The 26,537-nt window shown below is 40.6% G+C and overlaps 1 protein-coding gene across 1 annotated transcript in view; it reads left to right on the forward strand.

Annotated features, from left to right (window-relative positions):
* Positions 1–104: 104 nt before the first annotated feature.
* Positions 105–26,537, forward strand: part of LOC307016163 (calpain-15-like) — a 38,805-nt gene continuing 12,372 nt past the window's right edge. The window contains 4 exon segments of the mRNA XM_079645196.1: positions 105–1,203; positions 1,818–1,956; positions 3,115–3,299; positions 25,267–26,314. Of these exon segments, the coding sequence (XP_079501322.1) occupies positions 3,139–3,299; positions 25,267–26,314 (1,209 nt within the window). The 5' untranslated portion in view covers positions 105–1,203; positions 1,818–1,956; positions 3,115–3,138.

A 26,537-nucleotide genomic window follows, 5' to 3' on the forward strand; every position in this document is an offset into this window, starting at 1 on the left:
CTGTAACATGAATGTTCCTCAATAACATTTACTTCTGTTGTATTTATAGTTGTTCCAGGTGGATTTTTGACGTTTGGGTACATTACTATTTGTTTGCATGATTTAGCCTGTCTTTTGTTGATTTTTTTGACGTTCATATACTCTTAAAGTCATATGTAAGGGAAACAACTTTTAAAACAACAAGAAAAGGGCAAAATACAAACAATTTTATTTCAAAAATAGTTTTTTGTATTTGGTCGAATCTGATTGGTTCCCCTCGCCTGTCTACTTCTTGTTGAACGTGAACGTTAAAAAGGCTTTCAAAATGGTAGAAAAACAATTAAAGGTTTATTTCTGCCACAAACCAGGAAAACTTAATCTATAACTTAGATGTGTTGGTGTAAACATTGGTTAAATACAATAATGACTATGTACTACGACAAGAAGCAACGTTTTACGAATCGAAACAACTTTAAATGGGTTCAAAAGCAACTAAGCTTCATAATGCTAAAGTTGACAAAAATGAGCAGGTAAGAACATTCATAAACTACCTCAAACTACTTTGCTCAACCACTTTTGTGATATGTCAAGAAACGAAGGTCACTTTTAACTTTAGCTGTTAATTTTTTTTTCTTCCAATAAGTATGACGAACAGAGATGTATACCATTTGACAGGAACATTGTTAGTTCAAAGACTAAACCATAGTCATTGCTAAAAACCTAGGAATGTTGAATGATATTTTCCTGGAAATTAAGTAGTGCTGCTATTATTTACTTAATGTTATTATACATGTTTTAAGTGGTTGGTGTGTTATCTCTATGCCGAATTAAAAAGAAAGCAGCAATGATTCCTAAGACAAAACTTTAATTTATGTTTTACAGAATGTACGCAAACATGTATAAATCAAGCAATATTATATTACTATATTTATAATGGAGTCTGGTGGGGAAATGTAACTGAACCGACTGTCTCGGTATGTAGCTTCATGCTGGAACTTAATGTGGGAAGAAGATATTCATCTTGACCGGATGAGAGATCGATACGTCCCGGCTGCTGCTGCCCGGTGTCCTTTCCGTCCTGCAGATGTCCCGGGAAACAAAGATAATTGTCCACGGCGGCGGGTTAAGGGAGAGAGCTGCACAGTGAAGCTAGCCACAGTTAGCCACTGCGAGGACCGGAAACAGGGAACCTTCAAAAATAAACAAATGTCTGTGTGAAAAATGGTGAGAATGTTGTATTCATTTATATTGTAGTTTACATTTTTTTTATTGTTAGGTACAATGTAGATGTCCACAGTTTGCTTGTTTTTTCCAACCAGCAGCCCAAAATGTTGTATGTATTATATATATATGTATATTATATTGACCCTAATAGGCCTATATGTCAACTGCACATATCTACACTTTAGAAGCCGGAACCAAAAACGTTTTCCCAGTTTTGTTTGTAAAATAAATTATAGTAATTAAATTATGAAAAGAGTTGCTGATAACTAAAAAATAGTTCAAAATTAATAACATTAGAATAAAACAGAAACAATAGATTATCAAATAAAAACATAAACAATTGATTAATAATTAAAAACATAAAGTCAACAAAGCAAATATGAAGTGTAAAAGTGCAAAGAAGAAAATATTTCAAGCTAGATCAATTGATTTTCCAAATGATATTGAAAAGATCACAACAAATATATATGATGAGTTCGTGACAGAATCGCACTTTACATGAAAATTTTTTTTGTTTGCCTATCAAAAGCATGCATTTAAATTCATTGCAAACCGTATCTGTCAAAAGCAGCTTTATTGTGAATTATGTGACAGGAAGTGTGTTTTATTCCCAGTGGCTTGTCTATGATGGTGAGAAGAGAACAGTGGTGACTGTGCACATCGGGCTTACATTAAAGCGGATGCATGGAAATCTCAGGCAGCTGGCAGGAATATTATTCTCCTTGGTGCACTGAGTGTCCTGTCTGCAGTCGGGTAAGTCTCATTAACTCTCCCCTGCGCTGCTTTGTGTCTCTGCGTCCTCCTGCCAGCCGCTCTGCAGCTTCCCACGCAGCCACCAGCTGTACTGCAGGTGCACCAGGTTACCTTAAAGTCTATTTGAACTTCACTACCAGCAGGGAAGCATCTGCATTGAGGTGCAGAGGGATTCACTCAGCATGCATGCTTTCTTCAAACCACACAAAGAGTATTTATTCACTTTCAAGTTTTGAAATCTTACATTTTAATTTACTGATTTTAGTGAAGCAGAAGCAGATGCATGAAAAACCATATATGTGACAAATGCTTTAAGATTGTATCTTTATTATGATAAGGGACATTTTTGATGGAGAACATTTGTCTTCTGAACTGGGAGTCTGTAACACACACACATCTGAAGCTGGAGCTCCTTATGGTATCACACACATTTTAAGTCCTTGTTCAAGGACACAACTATGGAGTGAGCAGGGAGGGAGCTGAAGCAAGAGCTGCAACCATTAGTAACTAATCAGTTTGAGTAGTCTTTTTTTTTTAAAGAGTCAAAATTATTTGGTTTTGGTTTCCTAAATGTAAATATGTGTCTTCTTTATTTGCGCATCTATAACAGCAAACTGAATATATTTTAGATAAAGACAAAAAGAAACAGTAATTTACTATTTTCTTTTTTTTTCTAATTCAAGCAGCTAATTAATTAATTAATTAAACCAATTAAGCAACAATGAAAATATTTGCTACTTGCATGTCTACACATGACATCTTTTATGAGTCACATTTACTGACTGTAAAAACAAGTTAGGGTTGCAAAATCTAATCACTGTCATTATCGATTAATCTGCTGAATATGTTTTAGTTTTATCGATTAGTTGTTTTGTGCACAAAAAAGGAGAAATATGTCCAAGGTGATCAATCTAAAAGTATTGTTTTGTCACACATATTTACTTTAGTATGATACAAAAATGAGAAAAGCAGTTAATCCCCATTTTGAGATTTGCATTTTTCTTACAATTTTGCATGAAAAGTTACATTATTGATTATCCAAATACAAAGCAACCACTTTTCTGTGAATATTCTGCATTATTTGTTGTAAACCTTTCTGTACTCCATTATCAGAATAATTGATCTCACTTCAAACTCTCCCTCTGCTTCCTCCTTCAGGGCGCTTCCTCCTGAGCCAGCAGCATGGGAGGTTCTACTTCCTCCCTTGTTGATGAGGCCGAGGGGGAATCTGCCCCCCGGGGTGCCGCTCTGCCCCCCTCCCCCGTCATGGGATGTCTGAGGAGCAGCCAGAGCACCTCCATCCCTCGACAGAGCCACAGACCCAGCAGGCACAGAGAGCGCAGGTAAAGACTCTGAAACAGACAGACACCAAATCATTAGTTTTAAAGAGCTCACTCAGCATTGGCGTCGCAGCCATTATATGAGGGTGGGACAAGTCCCCCCCACTTTTTGAAATGATTAGCTTAGACCCCCCCCACTTTTACCATGTGGAAAATCCGTGAATCGGTCTATCCACTCGCCGCACTTTGTAGAGCGCTGTGTCAGTGCTTCACTATCAAATCCATTCCACTTGCTTATTGAGAGAATGCCCAAATCAATGAAACTCCGTACCAGCACAAGCTCCAGCCAATGAAACTGCTGCTTGTGTGTCAGGGGCGGGAGATTCATGTGATTGGTTGTTGGTCGAGTGTCAGACACGCCCGCCGGCAAGCGTCAACGCACGCCGCTGTGTGGACGTAAGGCACACACACCAAATGTTCAGGACATTGTTAATATAGCGAAAATCAAAGCTGACGATCTCTTGGTAATAAGAACATTTTTTTCAAAGAAGAGGAAAGTAAATCATCAGCTGGTAGCAGTTAATCAGTTAACAGTGATGGCGGCGACGGCAAAAGCGTCTCACTTCTGGAAAGGAGTTTCGTCTTTATGTCCTGATAGAGAGATACAAATACTGAATAGTTTAGATGAGAAAAGGCATCGAAATGCCAGGTTACTAGTGTAAGCATTGGGTTGAGGGGTCATGTGTTGTGAGCATGCGCAGTCTGTCCTGGTGTGGTGAAGGAGAGCGTGGTGTGACTGTACAATAATAAACGGAGGCGCTATCTGGAACGCTCCAAAAAGTACTAAGTTCCTGATTTATTTGTTACACAGAAGTATCATTGAAGCCTTAACACCTCGGACGTTACACTAGTATTTATCATGTAAACAGGGAACATGAATAACCCAGGGCTTGTACTACGAAGCTGGTTCAACCCAGAGTCATAGAGAGATAAGAGTTACGACACTCCCATAGACCTCCGTTGTAAAAAATGGCGGCGCCTACTTCCGGGGTATGGACATCGAAATAGTTCCAAATATCGTCATTTGGGCGTTGGACCTCATTCACTTACATTACGGCGCGTCGATTAGTTCCAGAGGTAAGTTGCTGAAATATTGAACTCTTTTGAATTGTCAACTGTCTATATTGTCTCAGAGGCCCTTTATGATGCTTATACTGGTCTTCATTTGTATATGCACAGCGTAATTATCTATATTTTATCTTGGTTGTTACAACCAATTTAGCTAGCATTGCCTGCTAGTTAGCTAGCGCGACTTCGTCAGCTTTGAAGGTAAGATTTCAGTAATGAATCGCTAGCAGTTTATATATCAATGATGCTGGGTAACTAACAAGCAGGATTTAGATTGATTATGTTTTTTTTTTGTTATTTTGTTTTTTATCTTCTGAACCTGACCGTGTCAGCCATCCTTAGTCGGCTTTTTCTGTATGATATGACTTAACTGCTAGCACTAGTAGAAATGAGGTGGCGTTTGTGATAAATATTTCATTTAATATTTCATTTCATTTTGGGATATACTAACATTTCATTATGTGACATGTTGACTGTACTTAGTTTTTTTTTTTACTGTTCCGTGTTAACTCATCTGTACTGTACAACTAGCCTAGCGCTACTTTTTAATGTTTGATGGCATGCTAGGATAGATTCCTTTGTATTGTAATATACAGTGGGGCAAAAAAGTATTTAGTCAGCAACCAATTGTGCAAGTTCTCCCACTTAAAAAGATGAGAGGCCTGTAATTTTCATCCTAGGTACACTTCAAATATGAGAGACAGAATGGGGGGAAAGAATCCAGGAAATCACATTGTAAGATTTTTAATGAATTAATTGGTAAATTCCTCGGTAAAATAAGTATTTGGTCACCTACAAACAAACAAGATTTCTGGCTCTCACAGACCTGTAACTTCTTCTTTAAGAGCCTCCTCTGTCCTCCACTTGTTAACTGTATTAATGGCACCTGTTTGAACTGGTTATCAGTATAAAAGACACCTGTCCACAACCTCAAACAGTCACACTCCAAACTCCACTATGGCCAAGACCAAAGAGCTGTCAAAGGACACCAGAAACAAAATTGTAGACCTGCACCAGGCTGGGAAGACTGAATCTGCAATAGGTAAGCAGCTTGGTGTGAAGAAATCAACTGTGGTAGCAATTATTAGAAAATGGAAGACATACAAGACCACTGATAATTTCCCTCGATCTGGGGCTCCACGCAAGATCTCACCCCGTGGGGTCAAAATGATCACAAGAACGGTGAGCAAAAATCCCAGAACCACACAGGGGGACCTAATCAATGACCTGCAGAGAGCTGGGACCAAAGTAACAAAGGCTACCATCAGTAACACACTACGCCGCCAGGGACTCAAATCCTGCATTGCCAGACGTGTCCCCCCTGCTTAGGCCCGTCTGAAGTTTGCTAGAGAGCATTTAGATGATCCAGAAGAGGATTGGGAGAATGTCATATGGTCAGATGAAACCAAAATAGAACTTTTTGGTAAAAACTCAACTAGACCTGTTTGGAGGAGAAAGAATGCTGAGTTGCATCCAAAGAACACCATACCTACTGTGAAACATGGGGGTGGAACCATCATGCTTTGGGGCTGTTTTTCTGCAAAGGGACCAGGACGACTGATCCGTGTAAAGGAAAGAATGAATGGGGCCATGTATCGTGAGATTTTGAGTGACAACCTCCTTCCATCAGCAAGGGCATTGAAGATGAAACGTGGCTGGGTCTTTCAGCATGACAATGATCCCAAACACACCGCCCGGGCAACGAAGGAGTGGCTTCGTAAGAAGCATTTCAAGGTCCTGGAGTGGCCTAGCCAGTCTCCAGATCTCAACCCCATAGAAAATCTTTGGAGGGAGTTGAAAGTCCGTGTTGCCCAGCGACAGCCCCAAAACATCACTGCTCTAGAAGAGATCTGCATGGAGGAATGGGCCAAAATACCAGCAACAGTGTGTGTAAACCTTGTGAAGACTTACAGAAAACGTTTGACCTCTGTCATTGCCAACAAAGGGTATATAACAAAGTATTGAGATGAGCTTTTGTTATTGACCAAATACTTATTTTCCACCATAATTTGCAAATAAAGTCTTTAAAAGTCAGACAATGTGATATTCTAGATTTTTTTTCTCATTTTGTCTCTCATAGTTGAGGTATACCTAGCATGAAAATTACAGGCCTCTCTCATCTTTTTAAGTGGGAGAACTTGCACAATTGGTGGCTGACTAAATACTTTTTTGCCCCACTGTACACACTAGTTTAATGATTGTTCTTCAAAGGTATTATTCAGTCTTAAAAAAATAATAGCCTACTGAACAGGCTACTCTACAGCAGTGAATGAAGGATGAGCCTAAAACATGGTCATGCATCCAAAAGGTTTATTTTTAACAAAATAAACACTTAATATAAGCACTTTTTTATTCAGCCCCATATGTCAGCCATGGCTGTTGCTGCTGCTGCTGGCGGAGGTGACAGCGCGCACTGCATATTGGAACTCTACAGGTGTTGGGACAGAGTTCCTCAGACAAATGGACGAAAATGTGTTTTCCAGGCAGTCTTGAGTGAAGCGGCTTGTGAGAACAAATGTATGCCCTTGTCTCAACAGGTCATGCCGGACCTCCAGGATTCTTGTTGTGGCCATCACCAGTCCTGTCTGGACTGGTTTCCAGCTGCCCTTGGGACCGATCTTCAGGCCCCGAAACAGATGTTTTTTTTTTGTAAATAGTTTCTTACCCTAACCCTTTTTTGTAAATGGTATTGATTTTTTATAAATAGTTGCTTTTTTGTAAATAGTTGTTTGTAAATATTTGTAAAATGCCCCCCCCCCCCCCCCCCCCCCCCCACACACACAATTGTTGTTCGCACAATTATGCTTCTGTTTTTCACTTCTTGGTGTCCATTGTTCAGCCACTGTATTGGTAAGCAACAATTTGTTTTGGCTAAAATGTGTTATTCACACTCCTGAGTCTCGTTTGATGTGCTGCATTCTCCTCTGAGTGGTCATGATTTCAGGCAGAGATCATGGCTTGGAAGGTTTTATATCCTGTAGTGGTTTTGAACCATGGTTCAACAGGAGCTTCTGTAAATAGTTTTGTAAATAGTTTTAATATTTATCATAGTAATCATTTTCAGTCTCCCACTCTGTCTCAATTTAATTTATCGTTTCTTTGCCCCACCATATGTTTTGTTGTCCAAGGGCACTAATTTGGTCTGTGTTGAAGTCAATATTGTTTTACACTTTAGATTAATCAAAAATATGTTTTTTGGCTGAATTAATCTTTTTTTGCTGTTTAACCCTAACCCTCTTTGTTCTCCTTCTCATTCATTTTACTTTGTTTTGTTCTAACACACATCACTTTTTCCATACACTGTTCTATACTTTGTTCGTCCCTTTTACTTTGTTCTTCCTGTTGTTCTTGTTCAAACACATATATCAATTGTTCATCCACTGTTCTTAACATGATCATGCTACCCATGCTAACATGAACACAAGCGTTTCCCTCCAAAAATGTAAAACGTATCTAAGTAATAGGCTACCAAGCTTTCCGTTGTCACCCTGCCTCTCCAAATGCAAAACTGTCAATAAAAAGTATGCAATAATGCAATTACAGCTGAAAAAGTACTTGGGTGTGTGTGTTTTTTTATATATTTATCATTCAATAACGCAATCGCTGCTGTCTGTCTGTGACAGTCGCAGTTTGATCTCAGTGTGTCTTATAAACTGTAGGGGCAGGGGAAAAGGTTAAGACATGTAGTTTAGAATGAAATGAAAAATCTGTGATGTATGTGTATTATCCTCGCAACCAGTGGCGTCAATTCAGCCAAAGCTAAGGTATGGCAAGGTTACTAGTCACATGACTTAACTACAGTATCAATCAATATACATGCCCAGCAAATAATCATAACAAAAGTGACAAGTCTGCTATGTAGCTTTTCTGTGTGGTTAGGAAAATTTGAACTTTTTCAAATGCAGCCTCACTCACATCCCGCTAGCGCAAGTAACTATGGACACAAACACTTAACTACGCACGTCAATCAATCAATTCAGTCAAATGCGCCGTTACGCATCCGTTTTCAGCACCATGGATAGCAAGCGGCAGGGTTAGACAGCAGTAATAGCCTTTCTGACACAATTTCACTCTTTCTGTTCACTTCATTCACTATGTAATTGCAACAATATCACGTGAACATACCAGGTAAACTGCTGTAAACTGTTAAAGTCCAAATATAAAGAGGAGAGGGAGGGAGGGAGGGAGGGAGAGAGGAGAGGGAGGGAGGGAGAAGAAAAGAGAAAGAGAAATCATATTAATAAGATGTTTGGGTATCTTACTTTGAGATGAACTTTATTAATTATTCCACAAGTGGATAACGGCGGGTCCTCAAAGCAGCAAAGTTATTGACGAGTTCATCTGCGTCCAGGGATTTTACGACAGCAGGCTCAACAGCCATCAACATGAGGTTTGTGAGCCTGTCATCGCTCATGGTGGTCCGCAGGTAAGTCTTGACTCTTTTTAAAACGGAAAAGAATCTTTCGTTGGATGCAGTGGAGACAGGAATTGTTGCTGCGATCTTGAATAGCTTGATGACCTCTGAAAAAGCGACAGACATGGTCTTCAGTCGTGTCAAAGCCAGCATTATGTTTTTCTCCTCCTCCACGTCCTCCTTCATCTCAAGTTCAAGGAAAGCTTTTGCTGTGTGACACTGGGAACTGAGAAGGGTGGTGTCGATCAGTTCATCATAGAGTTGTGCAAACTGTTCCATTTTAACTACATCCATGAAATGGGGAGATGAACAATCAAATGTCTGGATAGCATTAAGTAGCTCATCATTATCTGTAAATCGGCGATCTAACTCAGAGATGAAGCGGTCCAGTGTTTCAAAGTATAGTCTTTTTTCTTGGTCATCTCCTGTTTGTCTCTGGCCACTGGATGATCCGACAATAAACCCTGCCAAGGCTTTGGACACACTCCGTGCTCTTGCTGGTCGCAGAGGGGCAGTGTCGCTGCTTGGGAGGCCGAGCTCTGTGGAAAATGCCTTGGCTCTGCTCAGTGTGTCCTGGTACTCTTTATCTGACCTCATCTTTTCCAGCTGGGCCTTAGTACTCCGTATGAGGTTGGAAGCCATCGTGATTGCAATGTCTTTTGTCTGAAGCTGTTCAGACAGTCCATAAGTGAGATTTAAGATTTTTTCTAGGACATGAAGACGCACAACAAAAGTGACTGTCAGCATATTTGTCCGAAGTCCAGCAGCTTCAGTTGAACCCTCTGCATGAGCGTCAATAGTGGCATCTAACACAGCTAGTATAGCCTCGTAGCGCAGTTTTATCTTCTGTAGAGCCCTATACCAATACAGCCACCGAGTGGGACAGGTGCGCTTCAAGTGCAGTATTTTGTTGTGTCCCAACTTCTTTTGAGCCTCAATGAAAAGCATGTGTCTGGTATTGCTATTCGCAATACAAGTATATAGTGTTTGAACAACACCAAAAAACTCTGCCATCTCTGGTATTTCAGTTATCGAGCTCACAAGCACAAGATTTAGTCTATGTGCATGACAGTGTATATACGCTGCATGCGGCACTTTTTCACGTATTAAAGCCTGCACTCCACGCACATTACCCCGCATAACACTTGCACCATCGTAGCATTGTGCAACACACAGCTGAATATCTAAACTCGATAATTCCTTTATTATTTTCTGGGCCAGGGATTCAGCTGTCAGGTCCTTCATGTGATAGGTTCCAATGGCTCTTTCCTTTATAATCCCGTCATGTACATAACGGATCAAAATGGCCAGCTGCTCCTTCTTAGACAGGTCTTTCGTTTCATCCACTAACACTGAAAAGTACCGTGCTTCTCCTACTTCATTTATGATTATACTTCTGATATTTTCCCCAATAACTCTCACCATATCATTCTGGGCTTCTGGGGAAGAATAGTGCGCATACCTGCGTTCCTGTTTGCTTTTCACGTTCCTGTCATCTGTTGCAATAACGTCCAAAAGTTCAAGGAAATTTCCTTTATTTTCATCCTCATCTCTCTCGTTGTGGCCACGGAGAGGGAGGGCCTGTCTTCCCAGAAATGACGTGATTTTGAACAAGGATTTGACGTGAGCCCGGTTCTCCTGCACCTCATCTGTCCTGTTTGCGTCAATCCGACTTGCGATGGATTCCTTATGTCCGCTGATCACAGCCTTAAAGTTAGACCACGCTAATGCAGCACAATTGTGTCTACTGCTCCCTTGATGATCCCGGAGATTTTTTTTCATGTTCTTCCAACATGTGTATCCAGTGTCTATGAACACACGCAGTCCATGCCTGTCACCTGTTAAAGTTGAGGCTCCTCCAAAATGACGGCATGCAAAGCAATAAACTGCATCTTCTTGCGCAGAATATTCAACCCAGTCATATTCCTGATACACACTGACATTAAAGCGTCTTCCATTTCTAGTTGGGAAGTGGGTCAAACGAGGACGCCTGAGTCCGTCTGTTTTACATCCACTAATATCCTTCTTCTCTGCTCCAGTTGACCCAGAGGCTGCTACTGCTGCTGCACCCGGGCCTTGACCTTCCTTATCGCTGTCCACGTCTGATCCAGCTCTTTCAATCTGAGAAATTGGTGGGGACTCAGACTCGGATTCAATTCGAGAAGTCGGTGTGGACGAGTTCTCAGCCTCCATGCATGTAGTCTCCGTCTCCCTGTTAGCATCTGCATCCCCGGCGCAGGTGCTGGAGTGGCTAACAGCCTCGTTAACAGCTTGAATCCCACCTTCACTACCTGGTCCTTCTCCCTCTGCTGCTGGGGCAACATTGGAGCCATCACCTTCACCTGCCTTTTTTTTGATAAAAAAAGATTCTAAAGTTCTTTGCTTTCTTTTCCTTTTAGTTAATTAGCTTAGCCGAAAAATAAAAAAAACCGCGATAACATGACCCGCTCTGACCTCCGGCGGCTTCTCGTCAGGAGATACCACATTTCAAGATAGGGAGGGGGGATACGTTACGATAAGTATTGGGAAAGATAATATCTAGACTAGAGAAATCGATTGTGTTGTTCTGATTTTCATTTGTATTTAATTTATATGTATTAAATAATAGAATAATCAATACAAATTGACACAGAGTAATTCCATAAATTAATTTTTTAAAAACGAACATTTACATTTTCCCCTGGAGCCAAGGTGTGGCAGCTGCCATACCTTGCCATACCCAATTGACGCCTCTGCTCGCAACTACAGTCATTAAATGTCCACTTTTGTGTAAGGTTTGAGGATGTGGTTCTGCAAGCCTCATTTCCAGATTCACCTGTCGCGGCGCGCCCAGAGGCTTTTTAGTGGGCGCGTCACCGGGATGCCAGGGGTGGTTCTCACGGGGGGAGGAGGAAGCGTATGTGTGGTGAATGCGGGTATTCAGCGGGATATTTAAGTTTATGTTAAAATGCAACGGGGGAAGTAACTGAAATTAACCGTATGTGGATCTTGCATCGACCAACCTCGAAGCACGTCTCCCTGGAGAGGACACGCACAGTGAGAGAGATTCTCTCCAACACAGGGTGAGATCGCTCCTTTGTGCCACGCCGATCATCGTGTTTTCCTTTTTTGTGGATTATAGCCTGAAAAGGCCTACAAACATTTCTGTTTTTGCCGCCGACGGGCGCAGGAGCAATAGCCTTTTTTTGTATCAATGAGCTACACTATGGCCTGGATTAGGCAGTAAAGACAATTTCAATGTATCGCGAGTGGACTTTTTGTTGGGTTTTTGTTTGTTTTGTTTGGCTCGAAAAACTGTGAATACATTTGAATAACGCAGAAAACCTGCCTTTGTTTATTTTGTTAATGTGTGCATATAGACTTTAGTTAATACATTTCCGTGGGGACTATTTTGTGGGAAGAGCTGATTATCCGTTTATTATTTCTGTTTACCTTTTATAATATTTAATTCAAGAACCCGTTGTGCGTTTAATTAACACAACTATTTTTAGATAGTTGATCATTACATGTCTGTCCCATAGAAGAACATGACAGCGCAGCTATACTACGGACGCAGTGGTGTAGTCTACGTGATACGCTGGTATACGCCGTATACCCACTAGAAAATGCCAGTGATTTCCGTATGCCCTCTTAAAAATGAGCGATGATACGTAACAACATCATTTTGTGACTTCGCTTTCACGCTTTCGCCCCCTTCTGTGTTAATACTTTTGGACGTCTGGGGCTTCCGTAGCCTTTGGCCTGTTGCTAAGCAACAGCAACACACTTTGTTCGGCTCTGACAAACCCCACGTTTCTCTAACGTTATCAGAATTTGATCCTTCCATCATTCAAGTTCGCGGAGCGCTAAACAGGAAGCAAACATGAAACGAAAACAGACGAAAATATTTTAATGTTTTCCGAAGTTTTCCCCTATTACCACTACAGAAGAAGAGCCAGGTCAGGCGGCTGTCCTAAAGGTGAAAGAGAACGAGCCCGGCGCTACCGCAAATTTACCCGGTAAGTGGAATTAGCATGGTTATCATTAACGTAACAGTAGCTGGAATGTAAGAACAGGCATCCTTGGTTAGAGTGGAGGGACAGAAAGTTAGGTAAATGTCAGCACACATGCAAAGGAAAGCTGATCTAAACAACAGAAATTCATAAAGTCAATGACTATGCAAATGAGAGTTAATTCATGGTCATGTTAAAAGTGCATTTAAAACATTTGCACCATTATATTACTATATGTTAGTTATCAGTAGTTGTCAAATAATTAGCTATTGAAAAAGTGGAACATTTTTCTCCTTTTATCTGCTTTTCATGCATTTGTTAGCCAGGATGTAAATATTGTAAGCAGTTTATTAAATACTTTTGAGTAAATCTTGGCTCTTTTCTGCAGATATTATTGGTAAAAACTTGTATTATGCTAATTAGTCATGGTTTTGTTTATTTCCAGGTTGTGCTCTTTGCAGCGCTACAAAATCAACAGGTGTCCTCACAGAACAACGAGTGTCTATGTCTGAGGAGTGGGTGCACTTTAAGATCCATTCCTCAGATTCAAGCAGATCAACATCTCTGGCCTCTTTGAGAAACAAGATTAGACGACATGAGACGTCCAGAGCACACAAAATAGCCCAGGAGCTCACGGAGAAGGGTGGACAGGATTTAGTTGGAAATTTGGTGAGAGCTGTGTCAGAGACAGTGTTTGCAGTAGGCCATATTGAGATTTTGATAAAAATGTCGATTAATTGTTCAACCCTAGAAGATAAGTGGGCTTTTTCCATCATTGTTCATTCTTTTATTTTTTTATTGTTAATGTCTCTTGCAGTTAAAAGTCACATAAAAATGCTTATAATACATTGACATGTTGATAACACATAACCAGTCTCAAGACTAGTCTATGCATTAGTAAGTGTGATGGTGTTCATGAGGTGTTGCTTCGAGACAGGATGAATACAATTATTACAGTATACCCACTACAAAAAAGTAGACTACACCACTGTACGGACGTGACTGCCCTGGCAGTGACATCAACATAGCCTGCTTGTGCTACCACACTTTCCCCTCAAAATATCGTTAAATAACGAAACTTGGAAATAGTGCCAATCCATACAAAGTGTAACCACATCATGTACATTGCCCCGGAAGTGCGTTTTGAACTATCCCGGCATACATAAACCACGTGACCGGCTGGCGGCAACATCAAAGAGTGTCGTAACTCTTTCCCTCTAGGGCTCTGGTTCAACCTAACCTGGATATGTTTGAGTTAGCCGGTTGGCCTAATCCAAAACATACGCGCTCTCGCTAAACGGTACTACGACACGGGTTATCAAGTGGATCGCTCAAGCCAGCCGTGCCCTATCTAGTTAGGTGCGCGTTCACATGAAAGGGGTGGTATTTGGAGCATTTGACCAATCACAAACATGGACAAGCGTACTGACAGCGCAGCGCGTCATACTTCCTGAATGAAAAGTCAACTATATAATTAGACAAATATGAAGACGTTAAACTTTAAACATCCATGACTTAAACACTTTATCCAGGATCAAAGCCACATAGCTGCACCTGCAAGGTGAATACAGCTGGTAAAAGAAAAAGTGTTTGAATGCGTACATTAACAGGTTTATGATATCACTGCCCCGTCTAAGACACGATCTGACTTTAATTACATTTGACTCGAGTGTTTCGTCAACTTAATTTGTTGCTTAAAATAATACTTCTGCATACAGTATGTGACACTGTGAGCGTTGCACGGCCAGATACGGCTCAGTTGACTCAGATAAGGAAATATATGATACTTTATGATTTGATATGCCGCGGACTGTTCTGTTAAATTGATCCGGTTACTTATGTTGTGGCAGATATTTAAGTAAGCTTTCTTAACGCTAATGTTATAATAGTCAGATTGCTCTGAAGATGGGAGGTGATATTCTATCAATGTTCACGTTCCCAGTCAGTGGATTTTTGCCGGCCGTCTTTCCTGCAACGGCAGTTTTTCTGTATTTCCTTTCTCCTGTAATGTCACTTGATCGCTTTAAACTCCGCACACGGAGCTCAGCAGGCAGTGCTTTCACTGAGTTGATCTCTTAGCCTGCAACCTAACCTGCTCTGGGGCAGGTTAGCCGCTCAGCATAAGTTACAATGGAGATCTAGCCTGCTAAAAAGAGAACCAGCTTCGTAAGACCGGAAAGCCGGAGTTTTCCCTGAAGTTAGCCGGCTAAGCGAAAATCCTGCTTCGTAGTATACCCCCCTGATCTCTCTGTGCTCATGTAAACACCATGATGTCCATGTAGAGATGCAGTCAGTGTGTTTTACTGGAGCCTCAATTCGATAAGAGATTATTTTCTGAGTTCTTTAACTTCGGTACTCTCTCTCAAAATGGTAATGTGCATCATGTTTTAATTATACTTCTTATCATTCAGAAGCTTTTTGTGTGTGTTTTATGTTTTACTGAGTGCTTATAGGCAATTTTCATCCCAGTATTCAGTTAACTATTTATTTTCTGTGCACATTACATAGAATAGCTAATATTCTACCTACTGCTTGGGACTTTGATTCTTGAAAATGCCCAATGTCACAGACTGGGACTTACTTTAGAGTCAGTTGTATTTACATTCAGTATGACTTGTTATTATTCAATGTGAAAGAGTATACTGCTCAATAAATAATTATCACTTCACCAACTCTCTTGACATCTAGACGCTTGAGAGTGAGTCAGAGGCAGAACACAGGGACAGTGGAGAGAGGTCCATTGCTGAGGTGAGTTATGAAAGGGAAATGACAGTTTGGAGTAAATTGTGATGTGGACTCTCATCCCAGAATTTTAAGGAAATCAGTGGGGATATTGAACAGGAAACATTTCAGTCAAGGGGCATCATATGACCAATATAGACTGAAGAGCAACATTTATTTGAACATTTAAGTCAATGATACCATTCCTAGGTGAACTTAACATCTGTATGGAGTCAGATCAGTCTCAATATTAATAAATGCTCACAGAAGGATTCACAAATGTATTTTGCGATTTATATATAAATGACTCTCCACAACAATATCTCTCAATGCACTCACAAATATTTATTGTTGTATATAAATGTACAAAAACTGGGCATTTAAACTGCTTTTTATTAATTCAAAGATGGCTCTGAATTAATAATCAAATATGTTTCCTTTCTTTACTACTGGATGAAATTACAAAATGTACCCATAATTTTCCTCATGCTAGTATAACCACATAAAAGTATCAAACCACCTGTTAAAATGCACCAGAATACAGGAAACCTATTTTTTTTTCATGGTGGAGGACCCCCACACCCCCCGTTAAAAATGTCCCCCCCACATTCAGGATGCTTCCTACGCCCATGGCTCACTGCCTTACGCTGCCTGCAAGTTGGCCAAAAAAGTTTAAATGCACCACAAGCCTACAGCTTGCCTACAGCAAACTTAGATATACAAGCTGTTGTTGTACACACAAATAAAAAATAAAAACATTTTCACAAGCACCACTTAGTTTTATCACAGGTGGTCATGTTGTTGTAAAATAATCTGAGTATTAGAATGATTAGATCAAATGAAAAGATAAGCTGCGTATGTGGTCTTGATTTTAGTTGTTTGTTTATTTGACTTGCGTCTGTTTCTCTTCGTGCACTGATTTGCTTACAGTAAGAGACAGAAGAAAAGGGAAACCTGTCGGCAACAAGTGATTTTAAAACAGTTTCACGGGGAGTAGAACTGGGTTACTGGCACAACTGCACCTACTTCCAAGGCGCAAAGAGAGGAAAACATTATCTCAGGAATTCAACAAAATGTCAGCTTTTGAAGTACGACTTGCAATATATGCATTTTTTGTATTTATGAAACTTTTCTTTGCTATTTTAGAATATATATATGTTTTAAATGTCACTTTGAGATCTTGGGGAGTGGAAAAAAACGTGTTGAAGCTGCATTCGTGGATCGATCAATACAAACATTAATTTCTGCCTAACATTACGTCTTTTCCAAACTATATTTTTGCTCATTTGCAATCAACGCACAAATATTTGTAATATGTTGGACCTATTACTACCAAAATCTAATTCAAATATGGCACAAACATTCAAAAATATTGATATTTGATTTATATTGCTTTTTGCATATCTAGCATTACTGTAGATCAAATTATATATCACTTACAAAATCTACAGGCACACACTCCAGGTGTACAACTTGTATTTTACAAAGCACACTTTTCATTCATACATTTCAAAAAGGTTTCAGAATTTAAAAAAATAGCATTCTTTAAAGATATAATCCTTGTCAGTGGTACTACAATCTAATCCCGGAAAAACAATCCGTCTTTCCGGGAAAAAGTTGTTTACATGTTGCAATCTGATGACTTAATCCTTGAATACATGCTATCTGTTACTACTCAACCCTGTGTGTAATATCTAAACAGGTTAAAGACCATCAGAGGCTGTCAGCTGTGTTAGTTTGTTAACTCTGCGTGTAGAAACAATAAGTTATTCATCAATACTCCACACATTGCACCTTTATTGTGGAGGCTGATTCAGATGGATGTTTAATTTATATCCTACATTTGGTTGGTAGTCCCTTGCTCCAGAATGTGTTCATGAATCTTTGATCAGTTGTTCGATATAAAGTAAACCTCAGCCTTATTAATTATTACTGCGTCTCTGTCTAATGTGCTGTCGTGTATTTTGAGTCTCCTCTGCTGCCACATTGTCCCGGCATCCGACTGAGTCAGGTTACTCTCTGACAGGAAGTGTAAGGCGACCAGGGAAACCCCTGATGGCTGCACTGTAGACAAGAGTCTCGAAAAAGATATTTACATTAAGTTTGATGCAAAATGATCTTAATGGATCAACAGTAGAGTCAGGGGAAAAAACCGAATGATGAAGTTTTATAAAACTGGGGAATTTGAAGTGATTTAGTCACATGACTCAGGTAGCACATGAACTTTCATTAATGTCAGGTCTTTACTTCTATGCAGTGTTATTTTAATATGTGCATTGTGGGGGAAACTTCTGAAGCAATTGGAGTCAGGACTCAGAGAGACATGAGGAGAGCGGGAGCTTTGATGGCAAACACTGACGGTTTATTTGGAGCTTCAGCCGGAGAATTCACAAGACATGTCACGGGCCACGATTTGACCACACGGTAGAGATGCCACAATCAATCCTGAATAACTCTTCTGTAGTTCCAGGTTCTAACTAGTTCAGAGTAGGGGTGCACCGAATGGGAAATTCTTGGCCGAAACCGATACCGAAAATAGGAAACAGTTGGCCGAAAACCGAATGCCGAAAGGCCGAAAATGATTAATAGAAATATCTATATATATAATGTATACATTTTTTACCAATGTTGTTCAGCTACCTGATTATGGAAAAATACATGATTATGGCAAAACTTAACTTAAATAATAATCACTATTATGGGTCCATAAAACATTTATTCAGCACTTTTGAATGCATACAGTACATTCATTCCAAGTCAAGTGCATTTTCTTTTCTCTGTAGGATAACTACAACAAAGTGCATTCGGAACAAAGCCAAGGTGCTTTAAAACTACATAAACATCTAGGCCAGTAGGCCTACAACAAAATAGTGTAAATAAAGACTGTAACAGCCAGGCCTTCAACAACAACAAATGCACCTATAAGTGCATGCATACAAATGTGCAAACTGGATAAATCCAGATGAATGCAACTATTTACAAATGAAATTACAATTAAAGTTCAGGAATCTGTAAATAAGGCTGTCTGTCCTCATAAACAAAGTAGTAAACATTGTATAAAGATACATAAAGTGAAAACTGGATACAAAATCCACAATCAATTACAAATTAAATTACAATTTCATGAGCAATGTAAACAACATTGTATCATTTAGATACCGAAAGTACAATATATTGAGCACTGTGCTGCTGTCATTTCCCCCTAATGATAACCTGAGATGGTGAATTATAACTCACAATGAAAATTGTTCAGGAAAGTGGGTATAGAGTAGACATGTAGAACTAGATAAGCTTATGATAAGCCAGCCTTGTCTACTTATTAAGGAAAAATGGGAGGTTCTTTTTAATGAACATTAGCTTCTCTGCTTTATCAGCCATAAGTCTGTTCCTCTTCTCATCAAGCACATGAGAGGCAGCGCTCAACAGTCTCTCGCTGTCAGTGCTTGTGATTTGAGCTTACTCCGCATATTTGTCCGGGTGTTTTGATTTCAAGTGGTGGAATAATCCCGAAGTGGTGAAAGTCTTTGCAGTTACACCCCCTCGAGAAATGTCAGCTGAACACGTTTTACAAATCGCAATCCGCGCCTCTTTCTCTGATATTTTTAAATATCTCCAAGCGCCAGACATGTTGGCTGTGAGCCAGCCGCGAGCATGGTCGCGCTCCGTGTTTGTCGCCGCGTTTTGATTACGTCATCACAACAACACGTTAGCTTACCAACGTAACCCTGTTCCCTGACATTCAGTGATATTTTTTCGGTGCCAAAACCCTTTCGGCCGAAAGCCGAAAGGGCCTTTTTAACCATTTTCGGCCGATAATTTTCGGCGGCCGAATATTCGGTGCATCCCTAGTTCAGAGTGTAATAATCAACATTCTTCATCCACGAGACTAAACCAATATGGACCCTGAATCTAACTAGAACTGTCGTCCATAGAAAATAATGTGCACCAGGGAACCTACGTTCCTGCGTAAAGAAGGGCCTCTAGATGTCCCTGAACAATAAACTACCTCATGTCAGCTTGTGCTCGGTCATAAGCTGGCAACAACAATGCGCCCAAGCTGCCTCTCCTAAAGAGAGATAGCAGCAATACCCAAGGCCGTAGAACTATGCCATGGGAAAAGAGACAGTAAAAAGAGAAAACGATGAACTGGCTTGAAGGTTGAATACCTAAGCAAATGATTCCCCAACATGCATGAGTAGTCCTTATCTATTTTCCCATCAACACTGCATTTGATTGACATTTGAGTCATTCATATTTGACACTAAACCTGAAAGTATAAAGATAAATGTATTCTATACAGTTTAGACATTAAGAAATGGATGACACGATACAGACTCAATATATAAACAGCAATAAATAAGGAGCAATGAAAAACAATCATATCAAAAGTTCAAATTAGATGATCAGCCAATAAGAATACAATAAAAATGTAAAAGCGTTCAATAAGAAGTCGATTAGAGAAGTGTTTACTGGGTACCAATTTGTTATGTATGTAAGGGGGCTTTACCATCTATTCAGCACATGACATCCTCTTTCTTTAGGCAGCAGGCAAGAAAATACATTTACTTGAACTTTACTTGAGCATCTTCTTTTCTTATGCTCCATTATACTTGTACTCAACTACATTTTGGAAGCCAGTATCGTAATTCACTATATACAGTGGGGCAAAAAAGTATTTAGTCAGCCACCAATTGTGCAAGTTCTCCCACTTAAAAAGATGAGAGGCCTGTAATTTTCATCCTAAGTATACCTCAACTATGAGAGACAAAATGAGGAAAGAAAATCCAGAAAATCACATATTCTGATTTTTAAAGAATGTATTTGCAAATTATGGTGGAAAATAAGTATTTGGTCACCGACAAACAAACAAGATTTCTGGCTCTCACAGACCTGTAACTTCTTCTTTAAGAGCCTCCTCTGTCCTCCACTTGTTAACTGTATTAATGGCACCTGTTTGAACTCGTTATCAGTATAAAAGACACCTGTCCACAACCTCAAACAGTCACACTCCAAACTCCACTACGGCCAAGACCAAAGAGCTGTCAAAGGACACCAGAAACCAAATTGTAGACCTGCAATAGGTAAGCAGCTTGGTGTGAAGAAATCAACTGTGGGAGCAATTATTAGAAAATGGAAGACATACAAGACCACTGATAATCTCCCTCGATCTGGGGCTCCACGCAAGATCTCACCCCGTGGGGTCAAAATGATCACAAGAACGGTGAGCAAAAATCCCAGAACCACACGGGGGGACCTAGTCAATGACCTGCAGAGAGCTGGGACCAAAGTAACAAAGGCTACCATCAGTAACACACTACGCTGCCAGGGACTCAAATCCTGCAGTGCCAGACGTGTCCCCCTGCTTAAGCCAGTACATGTCCAGGCCCGTCTGAAGTTTGCTTGAGAGCATTTAGATGATCCAGAAGAGGATTGGGAGAATGTCATATGGTCAGATGAAACCAAAATAGAACTTTTTGGTAAAAACTCAACTAGACGTGTTTGGAGGAGAAAGAATGCTGAGTTGCATCCAAAGAACACCATACCTACTGTGAAACATGGGGGTGGAACCATCATGCTTTGGGGCTGTTTTTCTGCAAAGGGACCAGGACGACTGATCCGTGTAAAGGAAAGAATGAATGGGGCCATGTATCGTGAGATTTTGAGTGACAACCTCCTTCCATCAGCAAGGGCATTGAAGATGAAACGTGGCTGGGTCTTTCAGCATGACAATGATCCCAAACACACCGCTCGGGCAACGAAGGAGTGGCTTCGTAAGAAGCATTTCAAGGTCCTGGAGTGGCCTAGCCAGTCTCCAGATCTCAACCCCATAGAAAATCTTTGGAGGGAGTTCAAAGTCTGTGTTGCCCAGCGACAGCCCCAAAACATCACTGCTCTAGAGGAGATCTGCATGGAGGAATGGACAAAAATACCAGCAACAGTGTGAAAACCTTGTGAAGACTTACAGAAAACGTTTGACCTCTGTCATTGCCAACAAAGGGTATATAACAAAGTATTGAGATGAACTTTTGTTATTGACCAAATACTTATTTTCCACCATCATTTGCAAATAAATTCTTTAAAAATCAGACAATGTGATTTTCTGTTTTTTTTTTTCTCATTTTGTCTCTCATAGTTGAGGTATACCTAGGATGAAAATTACAGGCCTCTCATCTTTTTAAGTCGGAGAACTTGCACAATTGGTGGCTGACTAAATACTTTTTTGCCCCAATGTATTTATCAGTTAGCTTTAGTTACAAGTTACTTCTCCATTTCTTATTTTTAGCTAATATAACATGTAAATCAACTAATAAATCAACTTTAATATATATTTATAGGGATAAGATATGGCACAAAGTATTTCAAAATCAACCTCACCTTTAAAGGCTGTAAAAGACATATTAAAGCATCCATAATCTTAATCCATTCATTTGTAATATATGATGCTGAAATGGGCCAAAACACACTTAATGAGTACTTTTACTCTCGGTACGTGAAGTATTCTTTGATGCCAATACTTTTGAAAATTCAAGATTTTTAATGCTGGCTTTATACTTAGAACAGAGTATTTTTACGATTTAGTATTGCTACTTTTACCTAAGTATTGCGTCAATATACAAAATAAATCTCAATAGGATGAACAATGGAAGACACCTTAGCTGTGGGTACAAAATAAAAACATAAACACAGAGCTGCTGCAGAGATTAAGATGAAAGACTATCTTTGGCTTGACACTCACAGGAAAAAACGTGACACACTTACAGCCCAGACACAGATAGCGTGCAATTCTTGACCAGAAGAAATCCCCAATCCCCAGACAAACAAGGTTGCAAACCGACCAGTTGTTGATCACTTGCACTACCTAGTTCCCCCTGCACCTCATATATTAGCACAGGAAATATCAGGCTGATGGCTCCAGTAGCTTGTGTACTACACTATCAAGGGGTGTATATATAGGCCCTACTAGGCTAAGGGGCGGGACATCTCTAAGCGGTTGGCTAATCACAACAGAGCCAGCCAGCTAACCAATCAGAGCAGACCGAGCTCTGGTTTCAGACAGAGGGTGAAAAGAGGTGCTGCAGCACAGGCAGTATGACGGCCCGTCCACATAGCAGCTTTAAAAAATCTTCGAACGCTTCTCTGCCCATTCACTTTGAATGGGGTGACGTCACTTTGCCTCGCTTTTCGCCGAACTGCATTGTGGGGAAGCAAAGCGAAGATTTCCAGGATTTTCCGGATTCAAAAGTTGAGTAATGTTCAACTTTTGAAGCTGAGGTGGAAGCATCAGCCAATCAAATCCCGTTTATGCTAATCTGACAGTACAAGCGCTAGCCAATCAAACCGCGTGTAAGCTGGGAGAGACATACCGCAGCTCATTTCCTCATATTCCAAACGAGAAATTACGGTAGCAAATCACCCGGTTCTTTACGACCAGACTAACCGGAGGAATCAGGCATGGAGGGAGGTGGCAGAGACAGTAGGTGAAACTGGTAGGTTTTCGCCTGTTTGGGGAGTTTATATATATATATATATATATATTGCTCGCATAAAATCCCCGGGGTTTTTTGCTTTGTATGTCGGGGGCGGGAGATTTGTGATTGGTTGTCGGTTGCGTTGCTCGCAAAAAATCCCCAAGCTTTCAGACACGCCCACCTTCAAGATTTTCAAGATTTTTCCAAAGCCGCTGTTTGGACGTGCCGTAAGAAACATAAAGAGCTTTTAGAACATGAAAGCATGGAGACATGTCCCAGTAGAGACACTAAATATAAATATGAACCTGAAAAAGAGCACAATAGGGCCCCTATATGCTTTCCTTTTTGATAAAGCTCATGTTATCGTAGTTAGGCTGCTATATGTTTAGATTGCTGGGGGACATTCGACTTTCACCTCTCTTCTTATACTTGTCCTTCTCTTTATCTGTATGCATTCATGTCCCAAAAATGCATGTGTACTAACTCAGCATCCAAAGAGTTTTTGTTTCGCTCCTCTTTTGTTTCTTGCCAGTATTAAAGATTGCATCTGGATCATGTCACCTACAGTATTGCACTTCTGTCCATCCTGGGAGAGGGATCCTTCCTCTGCTTCTCTCCCTGAGGTTTCTTATATTTATTCCCCAATACTTGTGGGGTTTCTTGGGAGTTTTTCTTTGTACATTGCTAGAGTCTAAGGACAGAGGGTTATGCTGTCCACACTGTAAAGCCCCCTGAGACACTATGAAACTATGAAATAAGAAATACTGAAGCTAGTTTGTAACTAAACTCTCATTCAATAGCAACTCTTTCTCTGCTTCATTCATTGCCAGGAGAGCTGGCTGAGCATCAGGAACACCTGCATCTCACAGTTTGCTCTGCAGTAAGCTGCAAGTCTCCGGTTTCATGCCAAAGCCACTTAGAACGCGGCAAGAAAATGTGGGGCAGCGTGCACACAGATGTCGCTCCAGTCTAAATCTCCCCCTGGATGCAAAGATAATCTTGGTCTGTTTCACAGCCTGAGCACAATGTGCAACATAAATCTTAGATGTGTTTGCACCAAATGCAGCGTTTTACAAAGAGCTGAACATGCTGTAAACTGATCTTAGCGATGGTGAAAAGGCTGTAATAAAACGCTGAAGAAATGATTTTATATGATCTGAGAGGAAAAGTTAGGGTTGTAGTGCAGCTTCTTGTATTATTTCCATATTCATGAAATTACATTTTCTCCTCCGAGCCACCACAGGGTACAGAAATATGTTAATGCGCACATTCATATTTTGATTTTTTCTCGTCGTCTTCCCGGTTTTTCCTTTCTTCTCTCCCCTCAGGATTTCACAGTTACATGAGTTCAAGACACTTCTTTATCAATATGAAATAAGATGAGACTTTTTTTATGCCAGAGGGTAAATTCATGAGAAATTGCAGCACAGACAAAGTAAAAACTAAAGAACAATTTTAATAAAATAAAAAAAACAAGGTTTCATTGGTTTAGAAAAGCTCTCAACAATATATAAGTGAGGACAATGGTATGGTAGCGACAAAACCCCCAGTGAATGAAGTCGCGGCTACGTTTGGTTCATATTTGTGACTCGTTCCCAATGAACAGTCTGTACTGAAGATCTTGTTCCATCCAATGTGATAACCCAAATAAACAAACATTTACAGCAAGACCATATTGTCAACAAACAGCACCCAACAGGTGGACCTAATACCTTAAACCACACCCAGCTGACAATTGCAGGAAGTGACCAATTACAATGGTGTATGGTGTAGACAAATAATGATCAAAGTACAAACAATCAACAATAACCAACAAGCATTTAAGCTCCTACAGATATAAAAGAATAGTGCACGTAATCGTGCGAGATCTATCAACTAATTGAAAGTTAGGATATTGATTATATGCATACAAATATAGTTCCTTTGTGTATATAGCCCTTTTACAACACAACAGATATCCAAACAAAAGTAAGGGAAAAAAAGCAACTTTACATAACCATCTCTATAACATGGGTATAAAGACATTTGTTAAAACCAAATCAAAATATATGAAATCAAAATTTAAATTTAAGTTTGATCTCTCTTTTATATTTTTTTCTGAAATATAAATACATTTTCATCTTTTTATATTGAAATCACCTTTACATATATATTTATCTATATATATATATATATATATATATATATATATATATATATATATATATATATATATATATGTGTGTTTTTAAATGTAAAAGAACAGAAAAAACGGAGGAATGTTAATTTTTTAATTATTATGACTCTGTTTTGTGTTTTCTCTGCAGTTTCTCTTCAGGTTCGATGCCCATGCAGAGGAGCCAGTGGGTTTGTGGTTGTTGCACTTTTCTAAACGCAGCCGGCGCCCACCGCTGCTCCATCTGTGAAGCCCCCCGGCGCTGGACTTGGCAGCCAGGGGGCAGCAGGGAGGATGGTCGCTGGTCCTGCCCACGCTGCACACTCGCCAACCCCCCCGACAGCCTGTCCTGCTCTCTGTGTCTCTACAGTGGAGCACCGGAGCGACCCCGGCGGTCCTCTGAGGAGCAGCCCCGGCCCCAGCGCTCCAGCAGCTGCTCCGGACCCCTGAGGACGTCGTACTCTGAGCAAAACACAAAAGATGCAGCTAAAAGCAGCCTGCATTGGGAGTGTTCGAGGTGCACTCTGCAGAACACCCCTACCTCCATGTCCTGCTCCGCATGTGGCGGGCCTCGCAAACTGTCTCTCCCCCAGATCCCTGCAGACGCCCTGCTCCTGCCTGACGATCAAACTGTGCAACAAGCAGAGCCTGCAGCCGGCAAGCTTTCTCTTTCTATATCCACCGGAGGAGAGAGTTTACCCGTAGAAGCTTCATCTCCACACACAAACTCCTCCTCGATGCTCAGCGCAGGGTCTTCCTCTCATAATAACCCCCTCCCCTGCAGCCGCAGAGAGGTGCCACCTCCAGAAGGCTGCCTCAATCAAACTCACAACTTAAGTCCTTCTCCGTCCACGCTCGCTATTTCACATCTGTCCATCCAGCCGGAGCAGCAGCCCGGCAGGCGGCTCAGCATCCTGAAGGAGGAGATGTCCCCGATGTCCCCTGTCCCGGACGGCCATGCTTCTTTCCACCAGAGTGTCAACAGGACGGAGGAGTGGGCGTGTCCAGCGTGCACGCTCATTAACGTGGGCAAAGCCAAACACTGTCTGGCCTGCCACACTCCTCAGCAGCAGGGCGGGCAGCTGAAGCATGCTCCGTCCCCGGGGAGGAAGGAGAGCATGCTGGTGGAGGAGCTGCGGCAGAGCGATGAAGGAGAGGCCAAGGAGCTGTGGGAGAACATCGTCAGCTTCTGCACTGAGGTCTGTCCACTCGAGTACTTTACTTAAGTACAAACTTCCTTTACTTGAGTATTTCCAAATGATGCTGCTTTATACTTCTACTCCACTGCATCTCAGGTATAAATATGTACTTTTCTATCCACTAAATATATCTGACAATATTACTTACCAGTTCTTTGCAGAGTCAATAACACAAAATAAAGTCAACCCATACAGTATATGATGAAGATTTTTTATTGAATAA

This window comes from Notothenia rossii (assembly GCF_949606895.1).
Source record: "Notothenia rossii genome assembly, chromosome: 8".
NCBI lineage: Eukaryota > Metazoa > Chordata > Actinopteri > Perciformes > Nototheniidae > Notothenia > Notothenia rossii.